The 19,974-nt window shown below is 41.9% G+C and overlaps 2 protein-coding genes across 2 annotated transcripts; one reads left to right on the top strand and one right to left on the bottom strand.

Moving 5' to 3' along the window:
* Window positions 1–288: 288 nt before the first annotated feature.
* On the bottom strand, window positions 289–7,634 carry LOC118259128 (ras-related protein Rab-18-B-like). Its single transcript, XM_035568439.2, has 7 exons — window positions 7,390–7,634; window positions 7,244–7,299; window positions 6,787–6,848; window positions 4,627–4,699; window positions 3,568–3,686; window positions 2,694–2,760; window positions 289–1,790 (listed from the first exon to the last, which is right to left on the bottom strand). The coding sequence occupies exons 1-7, from the start codon at window positions 7,452–7,454 to the stop codon at window positions 1,618–1,620; spliced, it is 615 nt and encodes a 204-aa protein (XP_035424332.1). The 5' UTR covers window positions 7,455–7,634; the 3' UTR covers window positions 289–1,617.
* Window positions 7,589–18,114, top strand: DUSP3 (dual specificity phosphatase 3). The gene is made up of 3 exons (XM_035568440.2): window positions 7,589–7,846; window positions 13,042–13,268; window positions 15,687–18,114. Exons 1-3 carry the CDS (start codon window positions 7,725–7,727, stop codon window positions 15,890–15,892), a joined length of 555 nt encoding a protein of 184 aa, XP_035424333.1. The 5' UTR covers window positions 7,589–7,724; the 3' UTR covers window positions 15,893–18,114.
* Window positions 18,115–19,974: the final 1,860 nt, after the last annotated feature.

Here is a 19,974-nt window from a genome sequence, read left to right as displayed (position 1 = left end):
TTTTTCTTGTACTTACTTATAAGTGGATATGAATAAACATCATTCTAAAGGGACACTTTATAGACTGAAACCAGGATGTGGTATAAGAAGCATCCTTCATCTAGCTGCAAGCAGACGTGTTTCCATTGCTAAAGACATTAAAAGCCACTACAAAATCTGACATCCTCCTCCTCACACTGGTTTCAGCAGAGAGAAATACACAGAATTCATATTCCAGCCATGCAGCCATGTACATCCAGTGCAAGACAAACAGACTTACATCCATTGCAAAACAAACGGAAACAGATGTAAAAACCCAAGACAGGCATTTTATTCACTTACTCTAGTGAGAATTACACTCACATACTTTTCACAGATGAAAACAGCTCCAAAGAGCACTGTATAGAGAACAAGCTAGAATAGTTCCAAAGCAAAGCTAAAGTTTATACGCCTCGTCTTCAACAGTGGTACAGCAGCACTCATGACAAAATCACTGGTGTTACTCAGGAAAACACTCTTACTAATAATATACCTTAACTAGATAGCAATGAATCAAGATACCCATCCTAAGAAAGGCTAACCTCTTCTGTTCCAATTTGAGTGTCCTGTAATAAGAGTGTCTTTGGATTTGTCACTTGTTTACAAGCAGCTTACATTTTAAATGCTTTTAATGTCGTCCCTACATTTTTGGTTACTTTTACAGTGTTGTAAGCACCCAACCAAAAGTCTCCTAGAGGCATTGCTACCAAGAGCAGACAGAATCTAGCTTAGCATCTTCCATGACTCAAGGCTTGTTTTCAAGACAAGGCAGCGAGTCCAGTGGGGGTGGAGGGAAGGTAAGAAGACGCAGCTATCTGGTAGCAACAGACTCTTGCTAGTGGACAATCATCTATCACCAGCACATTTTATATTAAACATAGTTTTAGCCCTGCAGTTGCTGAATGAGGGCAGAAACGTGGGTTTGCAGAAAACTAAAGGAAGGACCCACACCGTAAGCTGGCCCAAAACGATGACTCTGAAACGCAAGTATTTAAGAGCAGCAAGGTATAACCTACAGTGTACCACAGAGGAAGCATTTTCTTCCTACAGAATGTTACTGAATATTATAGTGAATACTATAACCCTAAAGTTTAGTAGCAACTCAGCTTGTTATCTGGGGACATGTAGCAATTTCCAGTGCTTAAAACCATGCGAAATAGAAAAGCAATGTCACTGCTCAGGTTGACTCCTGGCTGGTAACTACATTAAAGTGAAGCTGGCTGCCTGAGAAACTCCATTGTCATTCTGGGCAAGATAAGCTTTTCACTAATATTCCAAAATGGAATACTATTTTAAAGCAGGAATTTCAGGAAAGGAACATGTTGGATGCTGTACTGCGAAAGCATAATATAAGAAGCACTATGATTTACTAGTGAAAAATCTGAGTTATCAAAAGAGCATAATACTGGTATCTGGAGATATCAGAGGCACATAACTGAGAAGTAAATTGTTATGGAATAAAAGAGTATTTTGCTAATTAGCTTGGTTTTCAGATCTACACAATTGGTGGCAAGTCAAACAAGGCACTGATCAGTGCCTGAAATTTCTTAGTCTATTTTTCAGAAGTCTACTCAGCTTGGACAGAAGGCACCTGTAGATTTAAGAAAGTGGACAGTATGCACTACATAAGCTTTTCTCCTGCTGCGAAGATTCCATTAGCTGGAATCCCTGCTTCTTTGTGCTTTTATCCCAAAGACCTGGCGTCTGCAGGATCTTTATGACTAGTTCCTCAAAGGCATGTTGCACTCCATCCTCTGTTTTGGCACTTGTCTCTGGGGGAAAGGAAAAGAGAGGGGAAAAAAGAACACAAAATAATATTTTATCTTATTTGCAGAGAGTACTCTTTTTTTTGTAAAAAGTTCTTTTAGGACCAGAGAGAAGATACTGTAACTTTTTCATCTAGTAAACCTCATCTCCTTTCTCCCTTAATGGCACACCTACATTGATAATGACAAACAGAAATGCATCCGATCTCTCTGAAGCATCTAATTTTTCCACCCAGAAAACTTCCACTGTTTCCCGTTCTCTCCTAGAAAACAGGAATTGTTCTTAGGTTGCAATACCATATCTACAAGATGATTATTCCAGAACTAAAGTTGGGAAACAAAGAAAGCAGAAGGAATAGCATTTTTTTTTCCATGTATTTGCTGTAGTTCCTTCTCCAAATCTTTTCAAGAAGTTTCACCTAAAGGTGCCTATTTTACACAATTTGTTCCCTATCTTTTTATTTTCCACATCATCCATTTTATTGTCAGTCTAAGCAATATTATATTATTAATATTATAATACTATGTCTGTCTTTTATGTCCCTGCAACAAACTTGGAAATGAAACAAATTATCTGTGGTCCCTGCTGGAATTAGTTAGGAGAGAGATTCCAGTCCCTAAGACTCTGAGTTAAAAAAAAAAAAAAAGATTCAAGAGAATATAGAACTCATGCCTACACAGTATATGAAGGAAATCTCACTTTCAGCAAAAAGTATTTTCAATTACAGTCAGTGCAGAGCATCTCTGAAAAAAACAAAACCTACAGCCATGCATATGGAACTGATGCCACAACAGGAACCCAAATTAATTCACTTCCAAAACAAAAAGACGACCTGAAATCAGTTTATTTATACTTATTGATGCCGAAATAAATACATGAACGTACAAGTTTTTGGCACAGTTACTTACCTATAAAAAGCAGCGAGCGTTTTCTAGCAAACTGGAGTCCCTCTCTTCTCTCTACTTCACGATCAGGCTGCAGAGACGAATGAAGAACATGACTAAAATAAGCTACATTTGCCAGTTTTAGGAACTCCCTGGAAAAGCACCACTGCAGAACTGAAGTTTTGCTGAAAAGAAAGAGAAAGTCTATAAAGCCATGTAGCAATCATCGTCTGTATTTTCCTGTTCTACAGTCAGCTTAAAAGCTGCAAAGAACTACGGCTATTAGGCAGAGCCAGTGAAGGAGGGTCAAACTGAAGGGCAGCAACATTAAATCAGCAGGAAATAGATGTATTGTTATCTTCTGAATCAGCAGGGAGCAAGGTACATGCCAGAAAGGAAGCTTTAACTGTCAAATAGCTGAAAAAGCTTACCAGAGATAACTGAAAAAGATGGCAAAGGAAGATAATGCCACCAAAATCTCAAGACACTAGCAGCATTAACTACTCGATACAGACATGCAGTCAGATAAAAATACCAGTTACGTAGTTCAGGATAGCTACACTAGAAACCTCTTGTAGTAAAGCAACAGCGAAATACGTTTCACTAAGCAGCAAGCATCTAAGATATGTCAAAACCACCCAGATATATGCAGTGACTTCCCTTAATAGAATCACCCTCATTAATTGCATCTCTCCAGTAGCATTTCCAGGAAGCTAACAAGATCTGCTTCCCAAATGAGGTAGTAAATGGAGCCTGCCTAGCCTAGGTTCCTCAGTTAGAGAGCATATCACCTCCTCACTCAAGAGATCTGTTAGTTTCAGAGCTTATCTCCCATTTATACTCTATAATGACTGAGTAATCAGTGGAAGAGCGTAAGACGATGCATTTCTAAACTGACCTTATCAGTTTTATTGCCAACTAACATCTTCACAGTGTTGCTTTTGTTGGTATACGTTTCCAGCTCATTCAGCCAGCTCTCTAGTCCTGTGAAAGTGTCTTTTCTCGTAACATCATACACTGGTAACAGAGGAAAAGGAGCTTAACAGATGTAGAACCTTGATCAACGTTTACTTCATCATGGCAGAACTTAGTCCCTACTATCTCATATTGCCCCAAAGAATAAGTAGTGTTAGGGAACTGGAGAAAGATGCAGCCATATGGTCTTTCCAGAGCTGGAACACATTGGCTGTTCTCGCCCAAAGTCTCTAGGGATTACAGAACATAAGCATCTCTGCAACACATCTGTGACTGGAAATCAGGCTTCACAGCTGAAGTCTTTTACCTGTTGCTAGTTCTGAATTGGGCCACACAGAATATTTTAAAATAATAGGTATTTTCTCACCTCATTTAAAATATAATTACATGTATGCACTGCTGTTAATTAACACCATTCTGGGTGTTAGTAAGAAGTGACTTTTGGTCACTTCATAACTGCATTCGTTTAATCACTAAAGTTAAAAAAGCTGCATCATGTCCAGAAAGAGTATTTTGTACAGCAAGGTGTTCAGCCATCACAATCCCTGAGAATAACACTGCCCTCTTTTTCTAAATTGGTAATTACACAGAAAGGCAGTAGCCATCTATAACTTGAGCTGTAAACCTCATGTTTTATAGTAATCACATATTCTAATCACAGTTTCTAACAAATAAAAATTAAAAAATAAGACATTAGAGAAAACAAAACATAAAAAAACAATTTGCTTTATAACCAGAAATTCATCAGAATAGTTATTACAAAGCTGATAATTCATCCCTTGCAGAGTGACACTGCCGTATTTTTAATTTAAAATATTTTAAAGAATCATTATTTCCTGCCAGTAGTTCTGCATATTCAGTGTTTGAACTAACGGTTCAGAAATGCTGTAAAGAACACTGAGAGAATCAGAGGAACAACATGTACATTTAGATAGTAAGACCGTGCTTCTGTGATCATGTTTCTCATTCATATGCTTCGTACCTAAAACAACCCCTTGAGCTCCTCGGTAATAACTGGGAGCCAGTGTTCTAAAGCGCTCTTGTCCTGCTGTGTCCTAGAGGAAAAAACAAACAAACAAACACATATACAAAAAAAAATACATTTAGAACAAAAAAGGTAACTTAAATTACACAAAATAACATTTTTCTGACCAGCAAGGACAAACAAAACCGTAACAGAATGAGGGAAGCAGTCAGAAAACTTCGGCAGTAGCAACAGAAAATGGTAAGGGGTAGAAAAGCCTGGAGAGGACTGGATTGAAGGTTAAAGTGAGAAGCACAGACACTTGTACCACAAGTGAGACAACAACTAAGTAAATGGGACTTAAATAAATAAAGATTATTCCTGCAAGCCAAGCAGCTTGGTTTAGTCAACTAGCAGTCAGCTGAAGTGAACAAGGTGGGGAGTAACTGGTTTTCAAGTCGAGAAAGGAGAAATGGTGGTTCCCCCGAAAAGTAATGCACCTTTTGTTCCTTCCAAACAGGAAAGGAAAATTCAGTTAGAACTATTCCAAATTTACTGAGACTGTAAGCAGGCAAGAAACTTAAAATAAGTAGTTTTATTAAATTATTACTGCATTATGTCACACTCTCATGAATCTTGCAAATAGTTCCTACGTGCAATGTGAAATTCAGACCCCCCCCCCCCCAGAACAAACAAGGAGGCAAAGAAGTTACACAATTTATTATTATTATTTTACAGAGAAGAATATGTACAGATTACAATAGACAGACTAACAGCTGTGTTATCATTTATTTCTACTTTGCTGTATTAAAAAAAAAAAAGTGAGACTAGAACCTGCAATATATTGACTTAGATCAGGTATCCTTACTAAGAATATTCCAAGGTATCCATGAACACGTGGATAACAAAGTAAAAGCCTTGATGCTCTGTACACGCATTGGGGTTTTTATTTAACACACACAACTGCCCTGCTTTTTCCCCCTAATTACCAGTTTCTCCTGATGCTGTTACAGACTGCTGCAAAGTGCCTTTTCCAGCTATACAACTTGTGCAGGTTCTGGCCCTGCTTTTCATTGCCCAGCAAGGAGGCACACCCCTGGGTAATTATTAGGCCAAACATTTCTTGGTTACTCTCAACAAAGCTTCTGCTTTGCACACATGTTGAGAATACAAACAACACGTACGGTCACTGGCTAGACCAACCGTGACTTCAACACTCTTGCTCTACATTCTGTACAGAGTGTGAATGAAAACAAAGAAATAATGCCCATTTTGATACTTACTTAGTTTCGTGAATACCAGCCCAAGACATGTTGCCGTCCTTTCAAAAGTCCCAATTACTTAATCCTGAATAGTGTGTTCTTTCTGAAATAGCTATGACCACACACATAAAGTCTCCCCTTTCTAGGGCTCTTTCACTCCATTTAGGAGAGTACACACGGAGCTATAACAATATTATAAAGATGCCTGAACATATAGCTGCAATCTGATTTCCCACTTGTCACATTCTGGAAATACAGTTCAGGGCAAACGCTGAAGTCTCCCAATAAATCCAGACCAACCTTTCCATAGTTCATAATTAAGTATACTTTTGTTTCCATCATTTTAACCAAAATAAAGTGTCTGGAGTGTTTCTGATATACTACACAGAGAGTTCGCTGCACAGCCCCTACAGGAAATCATGCAAATTATCCCCCAGAACATCACTTCTCTGCAATTTACTTGACATGAGTGTTGTCTGTCTTGGGTCATACAGGCACGCAATACCTGCCTTTCTTGCAAGGCCACGTCTTCAAAAGTCTAACAGAGAATTACCGAAACACAGAGGTGTAAGTGCAGGAATGAGCACTCGATCTCTACTGGAACTGAAGGAAATCTCCAGACCAGAGCAACGAAGCGTTTATCTGTGTTTTGTAAGAACCTCGCCCCCAATTCCTGTGTTCAGTCTGACAAACGTGGCGTACGTATAAATGTGTGTGTAAAAATACTGAGAAGAGACTAAGAAAACAGGAAAAAGGTGCACTTCAGAGCAATGCCGTGAGTCAAGAGCTGACCTTTTCAAGACTGACTTTTACACCCCATGTACATTGGCACTACATGTGCACAACCTTGGCATGCTGATATTAGCAAAGAGGGTGGAAAAAAGAAGTTCCCACATCCATCCGGAACAGAACCTACCCATATTGCAAGCTGCACTGCGTGGCCATCTACCACCATTTTCTTCACTTTGAAATCAACACCTGCGACGTGAAAAGAAGGGAAGACCTGTCAGAAGGAACCGGAGGGATGGCAGCACCACAGCCAGCCCCCGTCTTCCCTCACTGCCCCCCGTTCCCGTCACAGCCCCCTGCCATCCCTCACAGAGCCCCCCACTCCCCTCACAGAGCCCTGTGTTCCACCCCATAGCCCCCCACCATCCCCTCACAGGCCCCCGCTCCCCTCACAGACCCCCTGTTCCCCTCATAGCCCCCCACCATCCCCTCAAAGAGACCCCACTCCCCTCACAGAGCCCCCTGTTCCCCTCCTGACCTCCCACCCCCCTCACAGCCCCCCGCCATCGCCTCACAGAGCCCCCCAGTTCCCCCCATAGCCACCCCACCACCCCCTCACAGCCCCCCACAGCCCCCGGCCTCACCGATGGTGGGCTTCAGGCACGGCTCAAACGAGCCATCGGTGAACCTCAGCAGGAGGCTGCGGGGCAAGCAAACAAGCCAGAAGTCAGCCCGGTGCCGGAGGGGGAGAGGGGGGGGCACCCTCCCCGACCACCCCCCCAGGCCTCACCTGGACTTCCCCACGGCGCTGTCCCCGACCAGGAGCAGCTTCAGGGTGAGGCCCGAGGCCTCCATCTCCCGCCCGCCGGGGGAGGGGGGGTCGGAGCGAAATGCCCGGTGCCCGCTCCTCGGCTCCCCGACCCCGCCGGCGGAACCAGCTGACGGGGAGGGGGCGCTCCGCCTACCGGGCGGCGGCCGCTGCCAGGCGGGGCGGAGCGGGCCCGGGGCCCGGCCGAGCTGCGCTGCGCTCCAAGGCCCGGCGGTGCTTGGAGGAGGAGGGGGGGGGGGGGGGGAGTTGGAGAAGGTGGAGGGGGGGGCGCGGCGGATAGAGGCCGGGAGCCGGCCATGTCCGATTACGGGATCTCGGTGGAGGAGCTCAACGACCTCCTGGCTAACGGCAGCGGCTGCTACAGCCTGCCCAGCGCGCACAGCAACGAGGTGGTGCCGCGCATCCACGTGGGGAACGCGTGAGTGCGGCGGGCCGGGGCCGGGGCCGAGGCCGAGGCCGAAGGAGGGAGGCCCGCGAGGGGCGAGGCCGGGCCCGAGGCGAGGCGCGGGGCCGCGGGGGGTTGCGAGGGGCTGCGAGGAGGCCGGAGCCGGGGTGGGGGTGCTGGGGCTTGGGGTGGGGTGCTGGGGCCTGCCGGGCCTGCAGGGAGGCCAAGGGTGCGAGGTCCGGCTGGGGGCTGCTGCTGCTGGAGCCTGGCGAAGTTGTGTCCCCTAAGTGGCACCCTCTGAGGTGTTTGGCGGCCTGTCGAGTGCCCAAATCTGAGCTGCCAGAGAGCCGAAGCAAGGTTACAACGTCACACTTGTGTTTTAAGAGCGAAACATGCTGGCGCCGGGCTTTTATTTCCTCCCGGTGTTTCCTAATGTTGCTCATACGCTGTGGTCAGCGCCGCTAACCCGCACGGAAAAGGGAGGAGAGCCGGGATGCCCGAGGTGGATGTGCAGGAGCATCTCCCGGAGCCGTGTCCAACGCCAGTGCAATGACCCTGAGTCAAAGGAATAAGGTGGAACGAGAAGAAGGAGCAAAGGAGCCATGGGCATGTTAGGTCGCAGTTTAACCATGTGCAAAATGACATAAAGCAGGGGTTTAATAGGAGTCGCCTCCCCTCCCCAGGCAGTGATTGGTCAAATGAATGTTTCTGTGCTCAGAGACCTAACTAACCTCAATTAAATAGCAATAGATGTGAGCCAGAGGCTTACAGATGTGGCTAGGATAAAAGCCCTTAAAAATGGGAAAGCTTGTTCAGGGTTCACCAACAGCTCTTTCCTCAGCCATGTGATGTTTATTTTTTGCACCAAGATTATTTCAGTTATTTGTTCATTCCCATCATCTCCTGCTGACCCTCTGTCTGTCTTTGTCCTCTTGATGTGTGTGTAGATCAGTAGATTCTTGGTCTTACTAACTAGCTTCTAACTCCTACAGAAACGTAAGTCAAACCCATCAGTTTTCATTAACATTCTCCCAAGACAAACCAGACTTGGCCTAGGTCACACCCAGTTGATGCGGGACACGCTCATCTAGAGATAGGACCCAAATCATTATCTGCTGACAGCCACCTTCTCCTTCGTATTTTTAGCAGTCATCTGAAGATATAAAGCCTTTGCCTACAGGGTCTGAAAATAGGTGGTTTGTGCATTAAATAATTAAAAATAATTTTGAGGATAGCAAGCAACTACGAGCTAGTTTTCACTGTTCAGTAAATTATTTTAATTATACACTACGGATTTTAATATATTCAGATTCAAGATTGCATAATAATAGAGGATGCATATGTAAGTTACAAGATGGAAAATGGCTGTTGGAAATCCTTAGCTCAGAGAAGGACTTTTTATGTAATAATTGACAGTCAAAGTCATCCTGAGCACTAGTGCAATTTGTAGCAAAATAGCAGTGTAACTGCTGGGTGGACTGACAGACGATGTCCAGTTCTACTGTCAGGGTTTTTAAAAGGATGCTGAAGAACTGGGGAGGACAGCTAGAGGTAAGAAATAACAGAAAACATTTCACAATGGGAACAAACAACCTACTTCATCTATCGAGGCTTAGTAAGCAATAATATATGTGAAGCATCCACAAAGAGCTAAGATAATGCAGTGCTGTAACTGAATGCGTGACTGTGTATTGCGATTCGGTCGCTGCAGGCTGAATTTGATAGCCCCAGACGGGAAATAAGACCAGCTCTTAAGAGGGTTTTATCTGCCGAACGGGGTTGTGCTATAGTAGTTGTCATTCTGAAAAAAATCAAGCTGTGCAGGTCTGTTCTTGTGCCAGTCCCAGCTCCGTGTCCCTCTGCTGTACTCTCCTTGTGTTAAGGCTAACGGGAGAGCTGGTTTTATGACCTGGCTCATTCATCTATGAACTGCTGGGGGAGTAAACCAACGGTGCACGCGGCCTGTCAGCCTTTGTGCATATGTGGGTCCAACAGTGTGCAAGGCATCGAGAAGGCTTTTACTGCTGTGCGCAAGAAAAAAGCCTCAGCTTTCTTTGGGCCCTGTATTTGCAGATCATTAGTCTGTCTTGTTCCTTCCACAGAGCTTGAGGTACAGCTCGTATTTTCAGCCGCCTCGGTGCAGTATGCATCAGACTGGCACTCGCCTCATATCTCGGGTTTGGCCTTTGTTGCACAAATCTTCTTAGCGAATCTCCGAGGAGCTGTTGGAAGCACTTTGCGTTGTGCTACAGGGAAGTCGGGGAGAGCAGTCCAGCAGAACAAAGTAATGCGGTCATTAGCTCTGACATTCAGATCTCTGCTTTGACTTGGATGGATCAAACACTTTTGCAATGTAAGGCCACATTTATGACTACAGATGGCAGAGATTTTATAACAATCTGAATTTACAGACTAGCCACATCTGTAGAGAGTTTGAATGTGGGGAGATTGGAGTCCCAATACCTGGCATAAAAGCCATAAAATTTGAACAGGCTTTGTGCAGGAATTCTTAGGAAGAAGGTAAAACGTCTGAGTGAGATTCAGAAACTTCTGTTCAAAGCCATTTAAAATATTTTTGCATAGAGGTGCTGCTATCTCTCCTTATGAGTGACTCATCTTTGGGTAAAATTGACAGTACTGAGACATTAAAGAGGATGAGATTAAATTGGGTCATAGTGTCAGATACCAATTTATCTGTCAGGTACTGCATCTTCTGTGCAATACATCAAAGTTATAATTAATGAAACAGAGATAAAATGATAAAATACTTTGAAAATAATGCTTTTGCATCTCACAGTAGACAGTTCCAACCTTTCAAAGAGATTAGACAAGGTTTCTGAAGATGAGTCAAAATGTACTATCAGTAAAACAAGAATTGTTATATTGGTGACATTAGCACAATTACATATTTTCCAAGCAACAACACTGCAAGACAATTCAGAATATGTCAGAAGTACAAATCATTTCCTATTACTGCAAAAGTCAAGATGTCTTTGAGTGTAACATCTTAATCAATGACTGGGACAGCTGGACGGCCCGCATCTTTATCAGGTTGGCAGATGACACATCTGAGTTTTCTGGCTGCTTGAGTGTGTGTGGTTAACACACGAAGCAATTACTTGTTCTTAACGGGCGTGCCGTAAGGAGTATGAAAGACATTCTCCCAAAATTAACATTAAATTGAGTGACTCTAAGGGAAGAAGTGGTGAGGAAGCAATTTCGCATGAACATAACAGTAGAAATTAAAACGTGTTATCAGATGGTTTTTTATTCCATATTAAGGACTTGGTTTATTTGCTTAGGTTATTTGCTATTTGTTATTTATATTTAGGTTCATTTGCTTGGTTTATTTGCTTAGGTGACCAGGTGCATGGGCAATGCCATATGGCAATCCATTACAGCATCGCTTACCCTTAATTCCAGATGCACGGTTTCCTAAGAACTGTGTTTTGTGGTTGGTTGGTAAAATTGTTCATCTCTGTTCAAAGAAACACTTATTAATTCTGGTACAGGGTGAGGAACAGGGAACTTCTGTATTGAGAACAGACAAGGTCCCATGAATTCTCCTGGGGAAACAGAAGAGGCTGATGTTAGCTTCTCTCCACTACCTGTAGGAGCTAGCATTTCAACGCTGAACACCATGCAGCTGGACTGAAATGTCAGGGAGAGATCCGACTGTTGGGAAGGAGAAAAAGAAATGGTACACAAATATTCTGTTTTTCACCAACAGCTGTATAAGGAAATCAGCTATAAATCAGAAAAAATCATTCACTGAGAATGTAGTTGCCTCCAGGTGAGCCAGAACTGTGTTGCCAGACTCAGCCATGTCGTTGGACACAAGCTCCTACTGCAGATACGTACCGATCTACCTCCTGCTACTTAGACCAGACAAAACATAGGAACTCGCAACTGAATTAATGCTTTTTGTTTTGGCCTTGCCCTGTAGGATTTACTTTTGTGTTGCAAGCAGAATTCCCCTGGCACTGGTACTTGTCCCCTGGCACAGATGATGTCCTGCCAGATGGAAAAATCTGTCAACATTTGTTTGGGTAATGAAGTTCTTTGCAGATATTTGGCCCATTGCCATAGTTGTTTGGCACAGAGAGCCGAAAACGTAGGAGCTTCACTCATGCATAAGGATTCATGTGCTTACATTATAATTTAAGGGGTGAAGAGTCATTAGGAGAAAAGGAACGCTCTAGATGTTCATATAGCCTTGAATTACGTGAAGATTGTGAGCAAACACACGAGACTCAGAGATTCATATAAACGCAGACTAACTCATTTGGGCGTTATATTAATTTTTAAAAAAATTGCTAGGTGTCCAGCCAAAACCCTGAGGTGCATTGCTGTCCCTTAGAAACTTGTCCAAAAACATAACGCGCAAATGCTTAGCTGAGCTTAATATTAAGACTCCTTGAATTTGCAGCTTACGAATTGAGCCTTGGGGAGGTTTTTCTAAGATTTCTATTTCCACATCCAGTAACACACACAATGAAAGCTGCCTTAAAAAGAAAACAAACAAACAACAACAACAACAAAAAACACACACAAAGAAACACGTTTATGTCTGTTAGGCTACATCTTTTCACAGAGTGTGCAGGAACTGAGTTCTCTATCAAATAAAACCTGTCACTTTCTGCTGCTGTTGACCAGTGGGCTCGCATTTTACTAGGCAACCACACGCTGTGATCAAATAGATCTTCCTTTATGTATTATTTTTTCTATAAACCAAAGTTCAGATAAAATGGATGTTCAGACCATCCGCTAGAGTAGCAAGTACTGCTTACCTGACCCTTGCAGCAGTGGTTGTAGGCAGCAGAGGCTTTTTATAACTGGTTCTTAAATTAGCGTATGTAGATAGTGGTTAATCTTAGGAGTGACTATCCTGGGCTTTCTCTTACCACCTGTATTTTCTTAATTTGGTCAGAATTTTATGTTCAGAAAGAGTAATAACTTTATGCTCTAGTAGGATTTAAGAGATTACGTTTCAGGTGTTCTCTGCTCAGTTATCAGCCAAGAAAGCAGCCTTCTCTCATACAATTAGTGACCGGGGCTCTAAATATTTCTGTGAATGTAGAATATGCAGCTAATTTGAGCACTGTGTATTTAGCATCTATCAACAGAAAAATAAAAGCTTTTGGTTGGCAGTAGCTTCTGGGGACATCATAAATACTGAGACGATTCACCAAGTTCTAATCGTTTTCTTGACACTTTTTATCGTACAGGTTCATAGCCAAGAACATTACGAGGCTGCAGCGCCTGGGGATAACCCATGTTCTGAATGCAGCAGAGGGGAAGTCGTTCATGCATGTGAACACTAATGCAGAATTCTATGAAGGCACAGGCATCAGATACCATGGCATTAAAGCTAACGATACACAAGAATTTAACCTCAGTCGCTATTTTGAGGAGGCAGCTGATTTTATTGAGAAAGCACTTTCCCAGAAGGATGGTAAGGCAAACTGAAATGTCTTTCTGCCGTGTTTTCTGTGCACTGCATATGTGTTAGTCATTTATTTCACTGTTTAAAATGGTTCATTGCTCAGATTTTCAGCTGAACAGGCAAGTCAGTAATTCAGATCAAGACTTGGGATCAAAGACACCTGAGTACACAATAAAACAATCTTCTGTCTGTACTTGTGGACATCCAGTATATGTTAAGTGGAAGTCTGTCATTGTAGGGGTGACTTTGCAAAGTGAAACAGCAACTGCATCCTAAAATAGCGCCTGTCTAGGAAGACATGTTCTTGTTTTTCCTTAGACATTGTAAATCATATGAAAAATCCAGAAAATAAATGCAGGATCTAAACGCTGTTTAAGGACACTAGAAGTTAGAGACAAAATGATACAGGTACTGCATTGCTGTATAGTACTCACAAAAACCTCTTAGGTGCTTTCTTTCCAAATGTACAGTAAGGATGGAGACTCTAGCCTTATAATTTTTTATTTTATTATTTTGTGTGACAATTACCTCGTTATTCCCTAGGATTCCAGGAAGGTTGCAGATGATATTTGTGGTGGTGTTGATTGCCACACTTTTCTAGAGTTTCCTCAGAACAGAAATCTGAGGACATAGTGCAGTGGGCCAGTGCTTTGTGTCTGACTATTTCAGCATACCACTTATTTCTACATATGCTTGATTTCTTTCTTGCTTCATGAGTGAATGTGAAAGAGGAGGAATGACACAATTCTAGGCGTTATTTCTCTGAAGTGGGCAGAAGGGGAGTTAGAGCTGTGATATGCTTTGGACAGATTGAGAGAAGTTTTATCTCCAGTTTGGTAACGTATAAAAATTCTGAAAATTAACATACAGCTCTTGCAATTAGCTTTTTGACCAAGTGATACAGGTTGCAGCAGGAAGAGTTTTAACAGTGCAAGCTGTGCCATGACTGTCCCCACCGAGTTACACTAAAAACACATCGCAGTCCTCTGAACAGTTGCAGAATGGATCTGAATTTACAGTACCAGTTCTACTTGGTGATTCTTTTAGCCTTAATATTGTCTGCAGTGCCTGCCACTGTTTTCTTACCGCGGTAAACGAACAGGAACTTTGTGGCTAGGTGATGTTGGAGCCAGTTTTAAGATTAACTCACTACTGAAATTAGATAGTCTTGTTTGACAGTGAAGTGTAGAGTAAGGACAGTGAAGTGACAAGGGATGCAGTGGTATTGTCTCCTGCAGTTTTGTTTTAGCAGTGTAGCTGCGTGAAGTTCAGGAAGGTAGCTAAATGAAGGCAGGTCTGCTGTACTAAAGGCAGCCCCTAAGACTCACTGCCTTTCCCAGAGGAAGGTTACAAGCCCTTTTGTATAGAGGAGGTCAATTCTCTTCTACAGACATGCTTAAGGATCTCTAAATCTAGCTAATTCATGGCTACAGGCCCTCAGGAAATATAAAGAATAAATTGTTTTAGCTGTTTGACTTGCTTCTGATTAGAGGTTTGCCTTGAGCTGCAAAGCCTCTACAGCTCAAAGCAAATGTGGTAACAGGCTTTCTGCTAGTGTAGTTCAGAGCAAGTTGTGGTCATCATGAAAAAGTGTACGTACGGTTCATCTGTTCTCTTGTCTCGGGAAAGAATTTGCCCTGGAGAATAGCCTGGGACTGTATTTTATGTCTGGAAAAGCAGGTCAAAGAGGACACAGCTGAGAAGCAATAAAAATGAGTTAAATTTCTCAAGGGGATTAGCGGCTTGCTTAATTATTGTTGGACACCAACCTACAGCATTTCCCCAATAAATATGAGGAATGATTTCCCTAGTCAGTTAGCTGGAAGCATTTTATTGGTGCTGGCACTGGTGCGATTAGATACTTCTGGTTCTTGTTGCTGCATAATCAGTGGTTTCATTTACTTGAGTGTTAGTGTGACTTCACAAACGGCCAGAGAAGTAGCGAGGTAGGATCCAACATGGGGTTAGCATAAGAATTGCCAGCAGTGCACCATAAAGGCTGGATATCTTTGAAGAGGTACAGTGTATGACAAACAGCATGTTGCTGTCTTCAGCATATTTTAAACTGTGCATTATTTATTTATGCTCTTTGGTACTGGTCATCTTTAGGGGCAGGATTTGTTCTCAAATACAAAGGTAAGAGAAAAATGGACAGGCACAGGTTGGCCTTTGTAATATGGTAGCAAATACATTTTAGTAGAGCGATGTAGAACTAGGTTTTTCTGCATTATTCGTGATGACAGACGGTAGCAACTAACAACGATAGCACCTTTCTTCCAAGTTTTACATAGCTTTGGCAGCATTCTGAATTTAGAGTCCTCAAGCTACCGAAGGACTAATTATTACGCTTTATATCCTAGCTATTTCATGTTGCCTTTCAATCACATATTCCATTATAACCCACCTTGTGACCTGTCTTCCCTGCAGGACAAGTGTTTGTGCATTGCCGTGAGGGCTACAGCCGTTCTCCTACCCTGGTCATCGCCTACCTCATGCTTCGCCAGAACATGGATGTCAAGTCTGCTTTGATCACTGTCCGGCAGAAGCGAGAGATTGGCCCTAATGATGGCTTTCTAAGGCAGCTTTGCCAGCTAAATGAGCAATTAGTGAAGGAGGGCAAACTGAAGCCCTAAAACAGAGCACTGTAGTATTTTTCAAAGTTTCTCAAGTCGGCAGAGGATGTGTTAAGTGCTTTAGATTCCCCACCCGCAAGCTAAGCCACAGAATGTGAGGGAGACAGAAAGCGTGCTCTTACCTAGTGAAAGTATCTTTCTCAAACTGTAGGTCTGTCTTTCAAGATGGCACCAAGTGGTGTCACTTCTTGGAGCTGTTGCAATAAAGAGGTGTATTTAGAGGGGCAACTCTAGTGATAACAGCTGTTTTTGCAAGTATTTCAGAGCCCCCTTGCAGACTGTATAACACGTGCTTTGCATTGACATTGCATTGTCTCATTAAGCTTTGTGTTTTCTCCCACCAGAGCACCATTTTCTGAGAGCCCCAACACATCTCTCACTCTTAATTGAAGTACTGTGTTTTCTAAAGCTTCTTCATGCACACAGGTGCCTAAAGTTTGAGTGTAGGAGCTTCAAGGAACGGAAGCATATATGCAAATGCACAGGTGCACTCTCTTGTGAAATGAAGTATGCAGTGTTGTGTTTAGTGTGGATATATGCAATACACAGTGTGTGGTAGTAAAGCCATTTAGCGCCTGATCTTGATGCACACTGGATTTCCAAGACTATTTGTACCTCTTGCTGTTGTGATTGACATGAAAGTCTGATAAATGCTTTTTTATCTTTGTTTTAAACTCATACTAGAAAAAAATGTTGGGTAAATGTCGAGGATCAGACTTCAGCAAGGAAGAAATAATGTCTGTATTTAGGAGTGCTTGCACTGGGTGTGTGAAAAAGTCCTCAGTATCAGAATAGAAGGGCTCCTGAGGTTTGTACTGAACTACAGTCTCTCTCCCTCCTTTGCTGTTGCTGTTTATTAATGCAGAATGGAACGATCACATATATAGAGTTCTTCCAGTATTGCAGCACAGATGTGCTTACAGTTTGTTGGTACACTGACTCGTTGGATTGTTTGCATGGTTCCATTAAGTAGAAATGAACATTGTTAAGTACCACGTGGAAAAGGAAACATTTCCTTTTATTAAAATAAATCATGTCTTGATGCTGTTTGACGTGGAGATGAAATGAGTCATTGCAATGATGGGAGAGGAAGCTTTGTTTACAGTATGCCTGACTCGGGGTGTGTGTGCCTGTCAGTTAGTGTAGCACTATTAATGCAGAGGATCTCCCACTGCAAACCCAGAATTGTTGGTTAAACTGACAAAACCCTAAGATGTTTGTGTTCCTTTCTTTTCTGTGCTTTAATGTAGATCTAGATTTTAAAATCTAAACGCTATTTTAACTAGAAACACTATTGTATTAGTAATCCATGTAAGCCCAGAGCCAGTTTTGTGCATTCATTTCACTAAACAACGAATCACAAAGGACATACATTGTTTTTCTTCTAGTTGATTTGTTGTTTTTTTTTGCTACCTATATAGCTATATAACTTGCTTGAAATTAAACTGCAGATGTGTTTCTTCTGGATGAAGACAGGACTTATTTCTGTTTCCTTGCATAGGACGGGAACTGCCAAATCAAGAAGCCCTTTGCCTTTTGTGGCCTTTAAAGGGGCAACTGGAGAACATTCTGCATACATAGTGTTGTTTCCTTTCACCTTCCTACAGTCAGCCAGTATTTAGTGCTTGCTTTGAAGCAGGATGGCTCAGTAATAATGAGCTGTAGTAAATTTCATTGGCTAATTACATACCTGTTTGCTTTCTCCCATTGTATCAGGATTAAATGATTTGCTGCTTCAAAATTCCTGGTTACTACTTTCATACTACTTAGTTTGTGGAATAGGAATACTGGCCTTACCTATTCTATTATAATTCATCCATACTGTAGTCTTATAAATCACACTTTTAATGTTTTTACTGTGGGCACAGATCTTTTTCCTGTCTCATCTCACACCATATATTCATAATACCTGTCCACGCTACAAGAAAAAAAAAGGAGATTCGTGTGCATGTACTGTGGCTTTGAGCTGTTACTTAGAACTCAAAAATTCCAGTCCATTAAAGAGCTAAGACAATATTAGGCATTAGATCTTTTGTTACCATTGCACAGACTACAAAAAGGCTAATAGTTGTCTGAGTAAAACCAAAATGGTTTGTTGAAGTGGAGTCTGTTTACTATGTGGTGATGTTTTTGTACAGTTCTACAAGTCTATAATGAACTGTATAAAATGTTGACAAATCAAGAAATACTGCCACATCAAAAAATAAAGGAATTTGTTCTTATGTTCAGTATGCCCTTTTAATTGGTATGTCCTTTCTTTACTTCTGGTGGTAACTTTAGTGATACTCTGGCCCATTTATCTGAGTCTAACAAAGCTTATTTAACAAACATTTTGGAATATTTGATGGATTGAAATAAAGAAGACACCATTTCAAATTCATTTAAAAACCTGAGCTCTGAGACAGTATGTGCTATTGTGTGTTACTGATGGGTGACTCAGTAATGAAACCATTTCTAGCTCTGCCTTTAGAATAGGCTAACTAGGGTCTCTGTAAAATATGCATCTGTCATAGAACAAAGATAGCTACCGTGTCAAATCCAGCACAATGCAAGAAAATGCAATAACTTGGGGTTTTTATACTTAAGAGTTAGAGAACTTAAAAAGTGGGGAAGAGTGGGGGTGAGAGCTATTGTCGTTTTATAGCAAGGAACAAAGAAGAAAGTTCAGATACATAATAGGCCTTCTAAAATGATGATATGTGTAAAAACAAATCCGCCTTGTACCTCATGCTGAGCTAAGTCTCTCAGCCATTGCATAAGCTCAGGAGAGAAGTTTGTATCCTAGAAATAAAATTCAAAGCAAGAACAACATTTTCTGAGTGCATTCCTCACCCTTTCTTTGGTCCTGCAGCTAGGACTACACCTACCCCCTTGGCAGCAACCATGTTTTATGTAGCATGCTCCTCTGAACTGCAAAATGAGAGGATGTTGCAATGGGGCACTGCTGGAAAGCACACATTTTGCAAAGTTCTTTCTAAATTAGAATTAACAGCATCCAGAGTCAAGACCAGCAGCCGTGACACATTGTATTCTAATTCCATTTTTCAACCCTGAGCCTGTGTTAGCATTGGACACACTTTTCTCCCAGACGCGAGTATATCTGGCTTACCTCTCTTGGTGCTGGGAGAATTAATCTCCATAGAAGGCTCTGAGGATGAAAAGCACTCTGTGACAGCACTACATGCTCCTGGAGTTGAAAGACAAACTTGGGTCAGACGCTTCTTCCTCCTGCTGAACAAGAAAAAAAACAACAGGATATTTGCAATGTTTATCATCATCATTTAAATACTTTCACCGAGCTGTCTTTTGGCCAGAACTAGTTAAATCTCTGATGCTAGTAGTGGAACTTTTTTTTTCCTATTTTTTTTAATTAGTTTTGCTAGTTTAGTTTAATAGTTTTAGCACAGAGGGACTGACTAATGGAATCTCACTTAGTATAGCACAGAGGTTTCTTCTAAAATTACTTTCTGGGCTCTGCCAGTGAGTCGATCTGAAAATAGAACAGGCCTGAGGAGGTATCTAAAAGGACTTAGTGTTAGTGGCCTTATTCCTGTGCTAGCTAAGGCATCCTGCATATGGCATTACAATTCGGAACATGGATGAGCATTTGGGACCCAGAGTTTTGTTTGGGGGGATATTTTTTCATGAGGAGTTGGATTTGGAAGACTACAATACCATTCTCAAACTATTATTAAAAAATCTATAAATTCTACAAAGGTCAGATGGACATTAGCAGAGAGAAAAAGCCTGCCTTTAACTTGATACAGATTTTTTTTTTTTCCACGTCTTTCATCTTTGTCAGCTGTTCTACGCAATTCTCACAACCCCTGTTCTATCTCTGATGTAGTCTTCTTTTATCACTGAAACTCAAAAAATACGTGTAAATGTAAACCACTCTGGTAAATAGAAAAAAATATACAGCAACAAAAAATGTGGGACAATTATGATGGTATTGACCTAACATTAAGCTGGTGTCAGAGCAACTGCTGTATGGAGACAGTTGCATTTCCTTTTTTTTTTTTTTTTTTTTGGTAACTTCTGAATAGACAGTAATTATATTCCAGTTCTTATTCTTTGGACAA

This window comes from Cygnus atratus, chromosome 25 (assembly GCF_013377495.2).
Source record: "Cygnus atratus isolate AKBS03 ecotype Queensland, Australia chromosome 25, CAtr_DNAZoo_HiC_assembly, whole genome shotgun sequence".
NCBI classification, from domain to species: domain Eukaryota; kingdom Metazoa; phylum Chordata; class Aves; order Anseriformes; family Anatidae; genus Cygnus; species Cygnus atratus.
This window is presented reverse-complemented; position numbering and strand designations above follow the sequence as displayed.